This window comes from Berghia stephanieae, chromosome 3, assembly GCF_034508935.2.
Source record: "Berghia stephanieae isolate SIO BIC M18660-M18661 chromosome 3, UCSD_Bste_1.3, whole genome shotgun sequence".
In the NCBI taxonomy this organism is placed as follows: Eukaryota; Metazoa; Mollusca; class Gastropoda; order Nudibranchia; family Aeolidiidae; genus Berghia; species Berghia stephanieae.
Window position 1 is genome coordinate 106,981,139 of NC_088362.1, and position 18,863 is coordinate 107,000,001.

The 18,863-nt window shown below is 32.6% G+C and overlaps 1 protein-coding gene across 2 annotated transcripts in view; it reads right to left on the reverse strand.

The window, feature by feature from the left end:
* Positions 1–12,894: 12,894 nt before the first annotated feature.
* The window catches only part of LOC144969105 (transmembrane protein 272-like), a 30,993-nt gene continuing 25,024 nt past the window's right edge, over positions 12,895–18,863 (reverse strand). Inside the window, exon 6 of one of the 2 annotated variants that reach the window (XM_078908164.1) lies at positions 12,895–17,047. In XM_078908164.1, the coding sequence (XP_078764290.1) occupies positions 16,863–17,047 (185 nt within the window). In that variant the 3' untranslated portion in view covers positions 12,895–16,862. The remainder of the gene's footprint in view (positions 17,048–18,863) is intronic. The other variant, XM_078908163.1, reaches the window with a different exon arrangement.

Below are 18,863 nucleotides of genomic sequence, written 5' to 3' on the forward strand. Positions count from 1 at the left end.
AAAAGGGAAGAGACAATACAGAAAGGGGGAGAGGAGAAGTGGACAATATGGAGGGGGAAAGTTGTAGATTCCAATCGAAGACAGGGCAGGCCAGCAGACAGAAAGAGAGAGGAGGAGGAAAGAAAATAACCAACGATTTTAGTTCTAATGTACAGAATGTTTTTAACCCCCATCAGACGGACAGTTTTAAGTGCTTGTACAAAAAATTAGACCGTCATCGTACGGACATTTTAAAGTGCTTTTATACAAATTCAGATTCTTTTATCAACAAGAGAGATGAACTTTTATTAACGATTGATGCTGAGAGTGTTGATGTTATAAGTATAACTGAAGTGTTACCTAAAAATCAGCAAAGAGGTAAAATCGAGCCGGTAGAACTTCAGATTCCAGGCTTTGATTGTTTTCACAATATTCAGGATAAAAGTTGTCATCGTGGTGTAGCCATATGGGTTCGTTCAAAGCTAAATGCTCAACCAGTCAAGTTGTCAGACAACTTGTCATCATCCAAAGAATCCGTTTGGTGTGAAATAACACTTAGAGACAATGATAGGATGTTAGTTGGCTCGGTTTATCGTTCACCGAATAGCTCTTTTGAAAACAATGATAAGATTAATGAACTTTTAGTTAAAATGACAGAAGGCAAATCACATGTTCTAGTTACGGGAGATTTTAACTTTCCTGAAGTAGACTGGGCAAACGAGTTATCCCCCAAGGACTCAGATCACTCTGCTTCTAAATTCATGGAAGCTGTCAGGGATTCATTCTTAACACAGCACGTTAAGCAACCAACTCACTACCGTTCAGAGCAAAACCCAAATATTTTGGACCTGGTTTTTACAAATGAACATTCAATGATTGACTCAATAAGACATGAGGCTCCACTAGGCAAGAGTCACCACCAGGTTTTATATTTTGACTTTAGATGTTACACAAAGAAATGTTACTCGAACGAACCCCGCTACTGTTTCGATAAAGGCGACTACAAACAGCTTTCTGAATTAGTCTCAGCTACAGACCTAACACAAAAAATAATAAACCTGTCTGTACTCGATGCATGGACTATTATCAAATCTGAAGTTATGTCTGCAGTGGACATCAGCGTACCAAAAGTTAAAAGTAGTTCAGACAGAACTTCACCTCGGTGGATCAATCCTACAGTCTTGGCAAAACTCAAGAAAAAGAAGCAAGCTTACAAAAAGTACTTAGAAACTAGAGAGGGTGCAGACTATATTAATTACACGAGGGCCAGAAATCAAGCCAAAAGCTCATGCAGAATTGCTGTAAAGGACTATGAGAGATCTATTTCTCGTATGGCTAAAGTGAACCCGAAAAAGTTTTTTGCATATGCTAGAACAAAAACGAAGACTAAAGACGGTATTGCGGATTTGTATGATGATCATAAGACAGCCTCATCTAACATTGACAAAGCCAATATTCTTAACAAGTTCTTTAGCAGTGTATTCACCAACGAGGATCTTACTAATATACCTACATGTGAAAGAAAAAGTGTAAACAACATACTATCAGATATAGAATTCGACAAAGACACTGTAAAGAAGAAACTAGACAAACTCAATATGAACAAGTCCCCAGGACCTGACATGTTCCACCCCCGCGTATTATGTCAGTTGTCAGAAGAACTCTCCGAACCATTAGCGTTACTGTTCCAAAAATCACTTGACTCAGGAACTCTTCCACCCGATTGGAAAGAAGCACAAGTTACACCGTTATTCAAGAAAGGAGACAAGAGTAATCCGGGCAATTATCGACCAGTTAGCCTCACCTCAGTGGTTTGCAAAATAATGGAGAGCATTATTAGAGACTATGTCATAACTCACCTAAAGAACAACAAGTTACTGTCTGAATGCCAACATGGCTTTGTTTCTGGCAGGTCATGTTCAACCAACCTCCTAAAGACTTTAAATGATTGGACAGAGTTTCTCGACCAAGGATCTTCGGTTGACGCAATCTACTTAGATTTTGCTAAAGCTTTTGATTCTGTTCCCCATCAAAGACTCTTAAACAAACTGGAAGCTCATGGTGTACAAGGAAATACTCTAAGCTGGATTAAGCATTTTCTAGTAGGCAGGAAACAGAGAGTTAGCGTGCAAGGCACAGTGTCAAATTGGACAGAAGTTCTTAGTGGAGTGCCACAAGGCAGCGTCTTAGGTCCAACTCTTTTCGTAATCTTCATTAATGATTTACCAAGTATTTTGTCTAGCTCATGTTCAATGTATGCCGATGATACTAAAGTATACAGAAAGGTAAACAATCTAGAAAATAGAGACAGTCTTCAGTTAGATATTGACAATCTAGTCAACTGGGCAGACGATTGGCAACTGAAGTTCAACGCTGGAAAATGCACAGTGCTACATCTTGGAACGAAAAACAAAATCTTTCACTACGATATGAGACAGCATCACTGTAGCGACAGAACAGCTCTGAATAAGTCAAAACTTGAGAAAGATTTGGGAGTACATGTTGATACTAAATTAAAATTCTCAAAGCATATAGAAACACAATTTAAATAAGGCAAACAGAATCCTTGGACTCATCAATAGATCTTTTACCTATTTAGATGCAGCAACTATGAAAATACTATTTACTGCATTAGTCAGACCCCATCTCGAGTTCAGCAACTCAGTATGGTCACCACAATTTGAGAAAGATAAGAAACTTATTGAAGGCGTGCTTCGCAGAGCAACAAAAGTAATTCCTGGGTTGAAAGATAAGCAATATGAGGATAGACTGAAACGTATTGAAATTCCAAGCATGACATACAGACGAGTACGAGGTGATATGATTGAAACATACAAGTTTACACACAGTTTGTATCAAGTCGAGAGTAAACTTTTCGTGTTTGCAAACAATGGAACCAGAGGTCATAATTACAAGCTGCATAAACCAAGGTGTAACACATCGCTTAGGCAACACTACTTTAATCAACGTGTGATCGACCGCTGGAACAGTCTCCCTGAAACGGTGACCAATGCTCCAAGTGTCAACGCCTTCAAAAATAGCTTAGATAGCCACTTAGCAGATTACATGTTTAGCATAGTTGAACCGCCCATTAAGATCCCATCAAAGGGTTAGACGTATATACAGGTCAAACGATCTGTTAGGGTTAGGGCCTTCAATTTATCAAAAAGTTTATATATTATAGATACAGGTCAAAAGATCTGTTAGGGCTTTTTATTGACTTTTATCTCGATGAACTGAATGCCAAGATCAGCAAAGGCACAAAACGCCTAATACGCTGGAAAACTATACTATACTATACTAATTGATCTCGTTCCAGAACAAGGACACAAACCTTTGGTGAGGAAAGGGGAGAGAAGAGATAGCAAGGCTATGGACCATGGCCTACGTGAGAGTCACTATAGTAGGGCCCTGCTATGGACGCATATAACGACTTGGTCTGCCCGAGGTGAAGATGGCTCTAACGTGTCCTCGTCTTGAGGTGAAGCAAGGCCTTCTATATTATAGTAACTATATAGAGGGCCTTGTTTGTTTGTTTTTGTTTTTAAGGGTTTTACGGCGCTTGCAACACATTTAGGTTATATCAGCGCCAGTAAAAAGGAAGAAAATGGGATAGTAGAAAGTTCTAGAATTACAATTAAAGCACCCAAGAGAGAGTAAGACAAAGGGGAAATGGGAACAAATAGGGATCAGATGTAGATTCCAAGAGCATACCACCAATGTACTTAGTTTGAGATCACCTATAAGTCTCATCCGGACACAAGCACAAAATCCAACAAAGAGGAATACACTCAAATGCTTACATTATAAATTCAAAATAACAAATATAATAATACATAACAGAGAGATGATTTACAAGGAAAAAAAATATCATCTCCCAAAACAATAACTATGCATTTGACTGTTTCCCTCCCAGCCAAGGAACTCCGGCAAGGGTCAGGACAAAACTAAGTAATCTCATTCCAAGACAATGACAGGAAACAATTGGAAAACAGATATAGGGGGATAGAAGACACAGTAAGTACCTCCCTGCCCACTATGGGAGATAGAGGGCCTTGGGTGAAGTCCATCCACTGCAAATAAATTGCTTTTGTTTCGTTCTCAACGATTTTACGGTGCTTACGACACATTTAGGTCTTCTCAGCGCCATAAAAAGAGACATTAAACCCCCCCCCCCCCAAATAAACAAAAAAAAAAATTAATATCACACGAAAAAATAAGAGTAAGATAAAGGGGAATGGTTAAAACTATAGGGAACACACGTAGATTCCAAGAGCACACCATCATTGTACTTAGATTGAGATCACTAAAAGTCTGATCCAGACACATGCACATGATTTCAATAAGAGAGGAATACACTCAACTCCTTACATATGTTTTGAATACACTCAACTCCTTACATATGTTTTGAATACACTCAACTCCTTACATATGTTTTGAATACACTCAACTCCTTACATATGTTTTGAATACACTCAACTCCTTACATATGTTTTGAATACACTCAACTCCTTACATATGTTTTGAATACACTCAACTCCTTACATATGTTTTGAATACACTCAACTCCTTACATCTGTTTTTTGTTTTTTTGTTTTGTTTTGTTTTTTTTTTGTTTGTTTATTGCTTTAGGTCTCTTACAACACAAATGAGGTTATATGAGAGACCGCTGAAACAAAAAAACAAGCAATCTAACAACAATAGTACAAATGTCAATCAAAATCATAACCTAAAGATATAAGCTAAATTATAAATAACCAAGAACAAACAGGCAGAAGATTTACAGAAAAAAAAAAAAATCCCCTGTCAAAAATACAATCACAAACCAAAGAAGCAGGATAGGCTAGTAAAGAGAAGAAGAAACGACATCACTATCGGATCGTACACCCATGCGAACATCATAGGTATATGATTCAAGGGTGATGCTCCCATCCAACCACCCGCCTGTTTTGTTTGTTTTTGTTTTTGTTTTGTATTTTACTTTAAAGGTTTAACGGTGATTGCAACACATCAGGTCATATCAGTGACAATAAAAATTAAGAAAATGAGACATACACAGGATCCCACTAAGAAGAATACACTCAAATGTTTACAGGCCGCAAATAAATAATTACAACGAATAGGAGAGAAGTGTAAAAGAAAACACACAATAAATGATGTAGTTATTTTATTTGGATGTAGTCAATACAAAAGCCACAGGGAAATTAATAAAATATGTATGAATTGAAACAAGGAAAATACAAATATAGCACAACAAAATCATGATTAAAATCATTTCTAATTATTGTTAACTTATGTTTTTATTTTTTGGAGGAATTACCAGATTTCAACGTCAGTAAAAAGGAAGATGATATGTTTTTGTTTTTAAGGGTTTTACGGCGCTTGCAACACATTTAGGTTATATCAGCGCCAGTAAAAAGGAAGAAAATGGGATAGTAAAAAGTTCTAGAATTACAATTAAAGCACCCAAGAAAAAGTACGACAAAGGGGAACTGAGAACAAATAGGGATCAGATGTAGATTCCAAGAGCATACCACCAATGTACTTAGTTTGAAATCACCTACAAGTCTCATCCAGACACAAGCACAAAATCCAACAAAGAGGAACACACTCAAATGCTTACATTATACATTCAAAATAAAAATAATAATACATAACAGAGAGATGATTTACAAGGAAAAAAATATCATCTCCCAAAACAATAACTATGCATTTGACTGTTTCCCTCCCAGCTAGGATTCCGGCCAGTGCCAGGACAAAACCAAGTAATCTCATTCCGAGACAAAGACAGAAAGCATGTTGGAAAACAGATATAAGGGGATAGAAGACACAGTATGTACCTCCCTGCCCGCTATGGGAGGTCAGGATCCCCACCCAGAAGGAAGATGATAAAGGAAAAGTTGTAGATCTGAAGTCAAAAGCACTAAAGAAAAAGCAAGACTGGTCCCTAGAGGAAGCATAAGATTCCACGAGCATTCCATCAATGGGTCTATTTTGACATTACCTAAAATTTCCATCCAGGTACAAGCAAAGGAACGCGCAGTGAAGGATATACTTAAATGTTTACAAAGTAAAATATATTCAAAACTAATCACAATAATAGTATATAACAGAGAAATTAATATCATGGAAAAAAAATATAATCTCTTTTAACAAAGGTTATAGTAATATACATTTGACCGTGTCCGTCTCAGCTAAGGATCCCCACCAACACCAGGAATAAACTGAGCAATCTCAATCCTGAACAAAGACATAATATAACAACATGGAAAGGGAAAGCAGATATGGGGGATAGAAGACTTAAGACACATTTCGGTCACATTTTGGAAAGATTAAAAAAAAAAAGATGAAAGGATGGTCAAACCAATATTATTATTTAGCCTTTATCTATGCTTACAATTTACAATCAGCACCCTCAAAGCAGTAAAATGAAGGGAGACGATTTCAGTACTGCTGCACACTGACAAAATAGATCTTTCTCTTTCTAAATTTTGGCAGAAAGCATTTTACTCCAAATAGTGAACGATTGAGAAAAAAAAAAATATCAAATAAAAAAAAAAATTATTAACATTTTTTTAAAAACCCCAAAAATTTACCTTTTATATGGAGCAAAATCCACTAAATGAGCTCAAAACGCTTTACAAGGGTTCCCTAGCCAACAGTTATATGCAACATGTTTGACGAAACATGATGCCTCTTAGGCGATATTACAATTTTTTCCATCAGAGACAACACTGTTAGCAACCAGGGACTCGTTTTACCTGAGTAAGAATGTGAGGACTCGAACTCTGGACCTTCCAATAAAAAAGTGAGTGTCAGACCACTTGGCCGCACAAAAAACCTAAAACTTGAGAGATTTCTTTGAAGTCTCACGTTCGATACTTTTTGACAAATATTCTGGCCAAAAGGAAAAAAAAAAGTCTTTTATCGGTGAACATCAGCATAGATGACCAGTTGACACCTCTTGTGTAACCGAAGACCACCAAAAAACCTAACTAGATTTTGCAAATTTTTACTACTTTAATGGAACTTTTGACACTTTAAGGTCATTTCAGAGCCTAAGAAAAAAAAAAAAAGGCACACAGTACACCACGAACACAGTACATTGGCTGATAAGTTGTCTCTAAGATATCCACCCATCAAAAATTTAGCATATTTGGGTTACAAATGTAGTGTAGGAGTTGTGAGAGCAAAAGGCAAAAATCCCCATTTATAACTCATCGAAAAAATTACAAAACTAATATTAATGGGCAAAATCACATAGAAAAATTTAGCCACCGCCCCCCCCCCCCCCCCCCCCCCCCCCAAACAAAAAAGGACTGTACGATGATGAATATAGGCAGAAAATGAGAAAATAAAAATGAAACATAATACAATAATACTTTTTAATACATCTTTTCACTAAAAATATATAAGACTCAGTAATTACAACACGCAACCAATAATAATAAAAGCAATTGATTTAAAAACAAAATTGCAAGGGAAAGCATACAATCTTTTTAATAATAATAAATTTTTAAAAAAACATCAAACGAACAAAACATTGACCAAAACATCGTAAATTGCACTGAGCATCATTCTATAATGACAATATCACATCCTTGTGCTGTTTTCTTATAATTACACTTCAAACACTTTTTGAAATATTAATCGGCAAAATGAAAAAAAATGTCTTCATAAGATTCCAGAATTTTATTTCTCCATTTGGTTTTTTGTTTTGTTTTGTTTTTTTTCTTCTAGGAGTTTCTTCCAACAGTTTCAAGTCATATCAGTGCGAATACGTTGTGATAGCTGAATGGATTTTTAGATTGAAACTTTATCTGTGTCAATAAAATCCCAGCAAAATTTAAGGGGGATAATTCAAATTGACACCAGATGTAGATTCAAGAGCAATTTAATCATTTCATATTGTTTTTTTTCATTAATTGAAAAAAAAATCTTTAATTTTTTCTTTTTAGGGAGGGTTTAATCAGAATCTTAAAATTATTGGATCTATCTATATAAAGAAAATTAACAATGATTTGAGTTTTCTATAAGATTGCTGACATTAGAAATGAAAAGGGGTGCTGAATCATCATCTGTCAGAAAATGACTCAGCAAGTTTTAACTTGACAAATTAGAGTGTGTTCTGTTGGAAAATTGCATAAATGGAGGAAGTCTAGAATTTTGCCTGAGTTTTATTATTTTAAGAAACAAGATAAAAACATACAATAACAATTGTATAATATTGGTACTTATATGTCACATCACAACAGCATACAATAGAAATAATAATAATAATAATAATAATAATAATAATAATAATAATAATAATAATAATAATAATAATAATAATAATAATAAAAATAATAAATAATAATAATAATAATAATAATAATAGCAATAATAATAATAATAATAATAATAATAATAATAATAATAATAATAATAATAATAATAATAATAATAATAATAATAATAATAATAAAAATAATAATAATAATAGCAATAATAATAATAATAATAACAACAATAATAATAATTATTATACATTTTTATTATTGTTATTATCATTTACAATAGTTACCATAATACGGACAGCAATTAATGCAAGAACAACATTAAAAAAAATAGTATCTTTGATATGCACAAGTCATTATTATTATAACTATCAAAAAACAAAACAATCTCAAACGCAAACAGTCATTAAAATGATAGAAAATCATGTTAGCAGCAAAGTGTATTCATATTTTCAACTGGAAAAAAATAAAGAGGAAGGCACAACAATGGAAAGTCAATTAATTCATACCCGTCACAATTATTTACCTTGTAAGGAAATGTAAACAAATAAATAACAATCAATCAATCAATCAATCAATCAATAAATCAATCAATAAATCAGACAACAAAAATAAATAAATTTCATTATGGACTGGCATTAGTGAGATGTATCTAAATTCATTTGTGCCAGTGATTACCATTGATGAGATGGGCATTCAGTGTGTTTCACAATAGAGACAGACAGTTTTTTCTAGTAAGATCTATGGGGATGTTTGTTTGTTTGTTTGTTTTTAAGGGTTTTACGGTGCTTGCAACACATTTAGGTTATATCAGCGCCAGTAAAAAGGAAGAAAATGGGATAGTAAAAAGTTCTAGAATTACAATTAAAGCACCCAAGAAAAAGTAAGACAAAGGGGAACTGAGAACAAATAGGGATCAGATGTAGATTCCAAGAGCATACCACCAATGTACTTAGTTTGAAATCACCTACAAGTCTCATCCAGACACAAGCACAAAATCCAACAAAGAGGAACACACTCAAATGCTTACATTATAGGCTTACATTCAAAATAAAAATAATAATACATAACAGAGAGATGATTTACAAGGAAAAAAATATCATCTCCCAAAACAATAACTATGCATTTGACTGTTTCCCTCCCAGCTAGGACTCCGGCCAGAGCCAGGACAAAACCAAGAAATCTCATTCCGAGACAAAGACAGAAAGCATGTTGGAAAACAGATATAAGGGGATAGAAGACACAGTATGTACCTCCCTGCCCGCTATGGGAGGTCAGGATCCCCACCCAGTATGGGGATGTGTCGAAGAACTGGAACTGGAAGTGGAAGAGTTTACTCCCTCTTTAATAATAATAATAATAATAATAATAATAATAATAATAATAATAATAATAATGATAATAATAATAATAATAATAATGATAATAATAATAACAATAATAATAATAATAATAATAATAATAACAATAATAATAATAATAATAATAATAATGATAATAATAATAATAATAATAATAATAATGATAATAATAATAACAATAATAATGATAATAATAATAATAATAATGATAATAATAATAATAATAATAATAATAATAATAATAATAATGATAATAATAATAACAATAATAATAATAATAATAATAATAATGATAATAATAATAACAATAATGATAATAATAATAATAATAATAATAAATAATAATAATATGATAATAATAATAACAATAATAATGATAATAATAATAATAATAATGATAATAATAATAATAATAATAATAATAATAATAATAATGATAATAATAATAACAATAATAATAATAATAATAATAATAATAATAATGATAATAATAATAATAATAATAATGATAATAATAATAATAATAATAATAATAATAATAATGATAATAATAATAACAATAATAATAATGATAATAATAATAATAATGATAATAATAATAACAATAATAATGAATAATAATAATAATAATAATGATAATAATAATAATAATAATAATATGATAATAATAATAATAATAATAATAATAATAATAATATAATAATAATAACAATAACAATAATAATAACAATAATAATAATAATAACAATAATAATAATAATAATAATAATAATAATAATAAAATTACTTTATTGCATCCCAAAAAGGAAATTATTCGTACAGATGCAAATTGTTTCCAATTATTTTGTTATACCCTAACCAACCAATATACTCTTAATAGTAGTTTTAGTAACCAGTAATTAAGTAAAAATGAAGGCAAAATGTGATTTTAATTTCAAAGTTTATGCGTTTTTCTGCCCTTCCTTTATGTTTGTCTGTTGCCTTGCCATAGATGTTAAAATACAACACAAATTCATTAGACTGGATCAATAATCACATCCCTTGCCTCATCTTAATACAAATCAACTCTCACTCGTAGATTATATCAGATCTCAATACCAATATCATAAGAGCATAAAACAAGAGTTCCCATGAGTAAAAAGGAATTGTATCTGATAAATACAGCTTGAAAGCCCCCAATTAAGTATAACAGGAAAGTAAATTGCAGCCATTCATACATTTTATGGAATCAAACATTTTTGTTCTGAACCAAAAGGAGGAACAGAAAATCCACAAATAAACAAAACAATATGTAAAAGTTGATAAAATGATATAAGTTGGCAGATAGTGTACAAGACGCTGAAGAGATAATTCAAAGGATCTCTATATTTTCCACATGATATTAAATGAACCAAAAAGGTTGGTAATCAATCTGGAAAAAAAATACAAAAAAAAATATTATGGATGAATAAACAAAAATAAATAAACAAATAAATAATTAACAAATAAATAATTAACAAATAAATAAATAAATAAATAAACAAATAAATAAATAAACAAATAAATAAATAAATAAATAAAAAAATAACTAAAAAAATAAAAATAAAAACAAAACAAAACATAATCCAAGTAAGGAAGTTGCAAAGCGATTTGTATGCTGATTGTTTTACACTTTTTTTTCTTTAGGTAGTTTTATCAGGTAAAAGAAAAAAAAGTCAATCAAAACTCAACAGGCACACAAACACGCCCACACACACACATATAGAAAAAAAAAAGAATATGTTTGTTTGTTTTTATGTTTTTAAGGGTTTTACGGCGCTTGCAACACATTTAGGTCATATCAGCGCCAGTAAAAAGGAAGAAAATGGGATAGTAAAAAGTTCTAGAATTACAATTAAAGCACCCAAGAAAAAGTAAGACATAGGGGAACTGGGAACAAATAGGGATCAGATGTAGATTCCAAGAGCATACCACCAATGCACTTAGTTTGAGATCACCTATAAGTCTCATCCAGACACAAGCACAAAATCCAACAAAGAGGAATACACTCAAATGCTTGCATTACACATTAAAAATAACATGTATAATAACACATAACAGAGAGATGATTTACAAGGAAAAAAATATCATCTCCCAAAACAATAACTATGCATTTGACTGTTTCCCTCCCAGTCAAGGACTCCGGCCAGGGTCGGGACAAAACCGAGCAATCTCACACCAAGACAAAGACAGAAAGCAAGTTGGAAAACAGATATACGGGGATAGAAGACACGGTAAGTACCTCCCTGCCCACTGTGGAGGTAGGGAACCCCACCCAGTAAAAAAAAAAAAAAAAAAAAAAAAAAAAAAAAAAAAGAAAGAATAAGAAAAGATAGAAAATCAATGAATGGTTCAAACAAATAGGATAGTGAATTAAGTTATTTGACGACATATTTAAGAGAAATACAAAAGTACTTCAGAATATCAGAATTAAGCAGCTGATTGACTCAGATTTGATAAACGTCAAAGGAAATAACATAAAAATAAGAGGGAAAATAAAAGAACACGGGACTAGGTTCCGTGAGGTTCAGTAGAAAAATTCAATTCAAATAGATAATACGATCCTTTCAAGAAATGTCCATCCAAATAACCTTTTCAAAAATTCAAAATTACATATTCATCATGCACATGGAATATGCTGCTTAAATAATTACACAATTACTACCAGCTCTAGTTAAATATCAACATTTTCCAATCAGGCCTTATGGATTGTATTCATACAAATCCATGAACACTAGTACAAGTACAAACTACTTCAGTTACCATTGCTGCTTCATTGAGAATCTTTCATTTTGGTAAAGGTTTGTTTTCATCAGAATAATGATCAAGGATAGGGACAAACTTTGTAAAATAAACCAGAAAGGTGAATGCTGTCCGCAAATTGTTCCCAAATACATCGTCACGATTATGTTATAAAACTAATGCAACAAAGTGGTTATTCCTAAAGGCACATTGAAGGAAAATTTAATGACAAAGGTTATGTGAAGTGATTCAGTACAAATGTTGTCGCCATGACCCTATCAAGTCCTATCCAATCATTCACAATCATGGTCCATGTAAAGTAAGAAAAAAACAAAAACAGAGAGAACAACAAAAGGTATAAGGTGAGAGAGTATAAATTTGAACAAAATTGTGTATATTTAACAAATTAAGTTGGCGCAAAAATCTGAAATAAAATTTCTTAAAATCAAAATTTGGATAAATTTGATTATAAAATAAATCTGAAGTTCCGTACTTTCACTTTAATTGATGGAAGTGGCAGTTACTATAGATGAGATTAAGAGTTTTGGTTGTTTGTTGCTTTAGGTCTCGTCCAACACAATTGAGGTTATACGAAAGACCGCTGAAACAAAAAAAACAAGCAATCTAACAAAAATAGTACAAATGTTTGTTTGTTGCTTTAGGTCTCGTCCAACACAATTGAGGTTATACGAAAGACCGCTGAAACAAAAAAAAAAGCAATCTAACAAAAATAGTACAAATGTTTGTTTGTTGCTTTAGGTCTCGTCCAACACAATTGAGGTTATACGAAAGACCGCTGAAACAAAAAAACAAGCAATCTAACAAAAATAGTACAAATGTTTGTTTGTTGCTTTAGGTCTCGTCCAACACAATTGAGGTTATACGAAAGACCGCTGAAACAAAAAAAAACAAGCAATCTAACAAAAATAGTACAAATGTTTGTTTGTTGCTTTAGGTCTCGTCCAACACAATTGAGGTTATACGAAAGACCGCTGAAACAAAAAAACAAGCAATCTAACAAAAATAGTACAAATGTTTGTTTGTTGCTTTAGGTCTCGTCCAACACAATTGAGGTTATACGAAAGACCGCTGAAACAAAAAAAACAAGCAATCTAACAAAAATAGTACAAATGTTTGTTTGTTGCTTTAGGTCTCGTCCAACACAATTGAGGTTATACGAAAGACCGCTGAAACAAAAAAAACAAGCAATCTAACAAAAATAGTACAAATGTTTGTTTGTTGCTTTAGGTCTCTTCCAACACAATTGAGGTTATACGAAAGACCGCTGAAACAAAAAAACAAGCAATCTAACAAAAATAGTACAAATGTTTGTTTGTTGCTTTAGGTCTCGTCCAACACAATTGAGGTTATACGAAAGACCGCTGAAACAAAAAAACCAGCAATCTAACAAAAATAGTACAAATGTTTGTTTGTTGCTTTAGGTCTCTTCCAACACAATTGAGGTTATATGAGAGACCGCTGAAACAAAAAAACAAGCAATCTAACAAAAATAGTACAAATGTTTGTTTGTTGCTTTAGGTCTCTTCCAACACAATTGAGGTTATATGAGAGACCGCTGAAACAAAAAAACAAGCAATCTAACAAAAATAGTACAAATGGTTGTTTGTTGCTTTAGGTCTCTTTCAACACAATTGAGGTTATATGAGAGACCGCTGAAACAAAAAAACAAGCAATCTAACAAAAATAGTACAAATGTTTGTTTGTTGCTTTAGGTCTCGTCCAACACAATTGAGGTTATACGAAAGACCGCTGAAACAAAAAAACAAGCAATCTAACAAAAATAGTACAAATGTTTGTTTGTTGCTTTAGGTCTCGTCCAACACAATTGAGGTTATACGAAAGACCGCTGAAACAAAAAAACAAGCAATCTAACAAAAATAGTACAAATGTTTGTTTGTTGCTTTAGGTCTCGTCCAACACAATTGAGGTTATATGAGAGACCGCTGAAACAAAAAAACAAGCAATCTAACAAAAATAGTACAAATGTTTGTTTGTTGCTTTAGGTCTCTTCCAACACAATTGAGGTTATACGAAAGACCGCTGAAACAAAAAAACAAGCAATCTAACAAAAATAGTACAAATGTTTGTTTGTTGCTTTAGGTCTCTTCCAACACAATTGAGGTTATACGAAAGACCGCTGAAACAAAAAAACAAGCAATCTAACAAAAATAGTACAAATGTTTGTTTGTTGCTTTAGGTCTCGTCCAACACAATTGAGGTTATACGAAAGACCGCTGAAACAAAAAAACAAGCAATCTAACAAAAATAGTACAAATGTTTGTTTGTTGCTTTAGGTCTCGTCCAACACAATTGAGGTTATATGAGAGACCGCTGAAACAAAAAAAACAAGCAATCTAACAAAAATAGTACAAATGTCAATCAAAATCATAACCTAAAGATATCATAAGCTAAATTATAAATAACCAAGAACAAACAGGCAGAAGATTTACAGAAAAAAAAATATCCCCTGCCAAAAATACAATCACAAACCAAAGAAGCAGGATAGGGTAGTAAAGAGAAGAAGAAACGACATCACTATCGGATCGTACACCCATGCGAACATCATAGGTATATGATTCAAGGGTGATGCTCCCATCCAACCACCCGCAGCTTAAGAGTTATGAATATAATAAAACAGTGGCATAAACAATATCTATTGTACATTGAATTCTGCTAACGTCCCATTGAGTCCATTACTCTTCAAACAAACAAACAAACAAACAAACAAACAAACAAACAAACAAACAAACAAACAAACAAACAAACAAACAAACAAACAAACAAACAAAACAAACAAACCACAACAAACAAACAAACAAACAAACAAACAACAACAACAAACAACAAACAAACAAACAAACAACAACACACAACAACACAAACAAACAACAAACAAACAAACAAACAAACAAACAAACAAACCACAAACAAACAACAAACAACAAACACACAAACAAACAAAACAAACAAACAAACAAACAAACAAACAACAAAAAAACAAACACACAAACAAACAACAAACAAACAACAAACAAACAACAAACAAACAAAACAAACAAACACAAACAAACAAAACAACAAACAAACAACACACAAACAAACAAACAAACAAAACAAACAAACAAACAAACAAACAAACAAACAAAACAAACAAACAAACACACAAACAAACAACAACAAACAAAACAAACAAAACAACACAAACAAACAAACAAACAAACAAACCAAACAAACAAACAAACAAACAAACAAACAAACAAACCACAAACAAACCACAAACAAACAAACAAACAAACAAACAAACAAACCACAAACAAACAAACAAACAAACAAACAAACAAACAAACAAACAAACAAACAACAACACACAAACAAACAAACAAACAAACAAACAAACAAACAACAAACAAACAAACAAACACAACAACACAACAACAAAAACAACAACAAAAACAAACAAAAACAAACACAAACAAAACAACAAACAAAAACAAAAACAACAACAAACAAAACACAAACAAACAAACAAACAAAAAACAACACAACAACACAACTACAAAACAACTCAAAAACAAACCCTGCTTCATCATCAGAATTTGAAAAAATCAAAACAAATAAAAGTATCAATAAAAAAAAAAAAAAACTAGAATGAAACATTTTTTTTTCTACTAAAACCCAGACCTCCAGTTATAGAACTAGCCCTTGCTTTAAGCCAACTTAGTAACCAGCACAAACTGCATTAAATTCATCATATCTTCATTTGTAACACTGCTAAGGATCTAAATGATGAGGCAAAATGAAGTTTTATCATAAATCAAAATAAATATGCTACTTGAATCGCAGTTGTATATATTTTTTCATTAAAGACGTCAATGGTAAAATTAATTATAAGTCTGGTCAAAATCTAATATCTACCTTTAACACAAAATAAAAAATAAAAAATAACAGGATTGGTGCAAAATGGTAAGAAGCTGAGCCTTTGCTTACTTTAAACTGCTTAACAAAAACAAAAAACAAAAAAATATATATACAGGAGTTTCTGACAAGAAATATTTATCTTGCTGAAAGCAAACTTCTCCTTTTAAGATGAAAAAAGAATTAAATAAATGTTTACCCATGTAAGTTGACTTTTACATTAAGCCGCAGTCCTTCCCTCTAAACAAAATGGTCGTTCACTGACAAAATACATTAAAACAGTTTTGGCACAAAAAACTTCCGCTTCAAGTTCTGATCAAATAAAATGGTGTCCAACTTGCCAGGAAGTCTCAAATCCAAATTCAAAGAAATGTCATGTCAAAGTTGAGATTTTTCCATAAATTGGTAGCCATTTTATTTGATCAAACATTTGAAATAAAAGGGTTCCGGCCATAACGAAAACATGCGTTTCTGTCAGTGTACAACAGAGAATAATAAGTCAAAATATAGTCCACTCGTTATTCTAATCATTGCATCAATCCATCCCTTATTTGGCAAAACATGAAGCCAGACATCCAAGACAACACACACAGAAACAGCTGGCACCCATGAGGATGTAGACAGACGTGGTGATCCAGAAGGAATACCAATACAACGTGTAATTGCAGTAGTCATCTCCATCCTTGTCGTCAGATTGGAATTCATCCTTGGTGCGGTAGATGAATACACAACCTAGAATCAAGGAATAGAAAAAATCGAAAAATCAATAGGCTATCACAATACATTGAGATAGATAAGCAGTATTTTAGGTCCATATGTTTCTGCCGCATTAAATGTTATATCAACTACTCACTCCTTCTTTTATCCCGTTGTTTCTATAAACTACTCACTCCTTCTTTTATCCCGTTGTTTCTATAAACTACTCACCCCAACAATTGTTGTATATTCAGCCCTGTTGTTTCTATAAACTACTCACCTCAACTATTGTATATTTGAGTCCTGTTGTTTCTATAAACTACTCACTCCTTCTATTATCCCGTTGTTTCTATAAACTACTCACCCCAACAATTGTTGTATATCCAGCCCTGTTGTTTCTATAAACTACTCACCTCAACTATTGTATATTTGAGTCCTGTTGTTTCTATAAACTACTCACTCCCAACTATTGTTTAATTCAGTAATGTTGTTTCTATAAACTACTCACCCCAACTATCGTTGTTTATTTCAGTTCTGTTGTTTCTATAAATTAATCACCCCAACTATTGTTTATTTCAGTAATGTTTCTATAAAGTAAACACCCCAACTATTGTATATTTCAGTCATGTTGTTTTTATAAACTACTCACCCCAACTATCGTTGTTTATTTCAGTCCTGTTTGTTTTATATACAACTCAATTCTACTACTATTTGTTGTGTTGCTTAACTTGATTTTGCAAAATTATATTTTTGATTTTGTTCTCGGCCAAAGGGTTCACAAACAGTGTTGTCAATTTATATCACTACCACGACCCCGTCACTTCTTGTGCTTTCCAGAGGGTTTTAACACGGAGGGAAAGACATGACCCCTGTTGGGCACAGTCACAATTATTTTGACAGAGACAAACCTGTTACGGACCAGGTCCTCATTTTACAACTGAGTGAGGCAAGTAAACACAGTAAAAAGGAAGAAAAATGGGAAAGCAAAAAAAATTCTAGAATTACATTAAAGCACCGAAGTAAAAGGCTGTGATGTTCACCCCAAGGAAAGAGGAAGAGAGACTGCCCCAAGGAGACTTGGAGAAGTACTGTAGAGAGGGACCTAAAAACAGAGAGGTCTGTCTGTCCCTTGAGATGGCCCCAAGAATAGCTGCTGACAGGACCGGGTGGAGATCCCTTGCATCGCCGCAAGTGTCAGCAGGCCCCGACAGGATTGAGTGAGTGAGTGACCCAAGAAAAAAGTATGACAAAGGGGGTTTGGTTCAAATCGTAAACCGATTAGATTCCAAGAGATTACCATGTATTTAGTTAGATGTTGTTTGTTTTTAAGCGTTTTACGGCGCTTGCAACACATTAAGGTCATGTCAATGCCAGTAAAAAGGAAGATTTTGGGATAGTAAAAAAGTTTTAGAATTACAATAAATCATCCAAGAAAAGGGAAGACAAAGGGGAATTGGTTTAAATGGGAAATAGGTGTAGATTCCAAGAGCACACTATCAATGTACAAGTTTGAGATCACCTAAAAGTCTCATCCAGACACAAGCACAGGCTCCCACTAAGAGGAATACACTCAAATGTTTTACAAATCGTATATAATATAAAGAAAACATAATACAATGCATAACAGAGAGATGAATTACAAGGAAAAAACTATAATCTCCCAAAACTAACTATACATTTGACTGTTTCCCTCCCAGCTAGAGTATCCAGCCAGGGTCAGGACAAAATCAAGTAATCTCATTCCAAGACAAAGACAGAGAGTGAGTTGGAAGACACAGTAAGTGCCTCCCTGCCCACTATGAGAGGCCAGGAAGCCCTCCCAGTATTTAGTTTGAGATCATCAAAAAGTCTC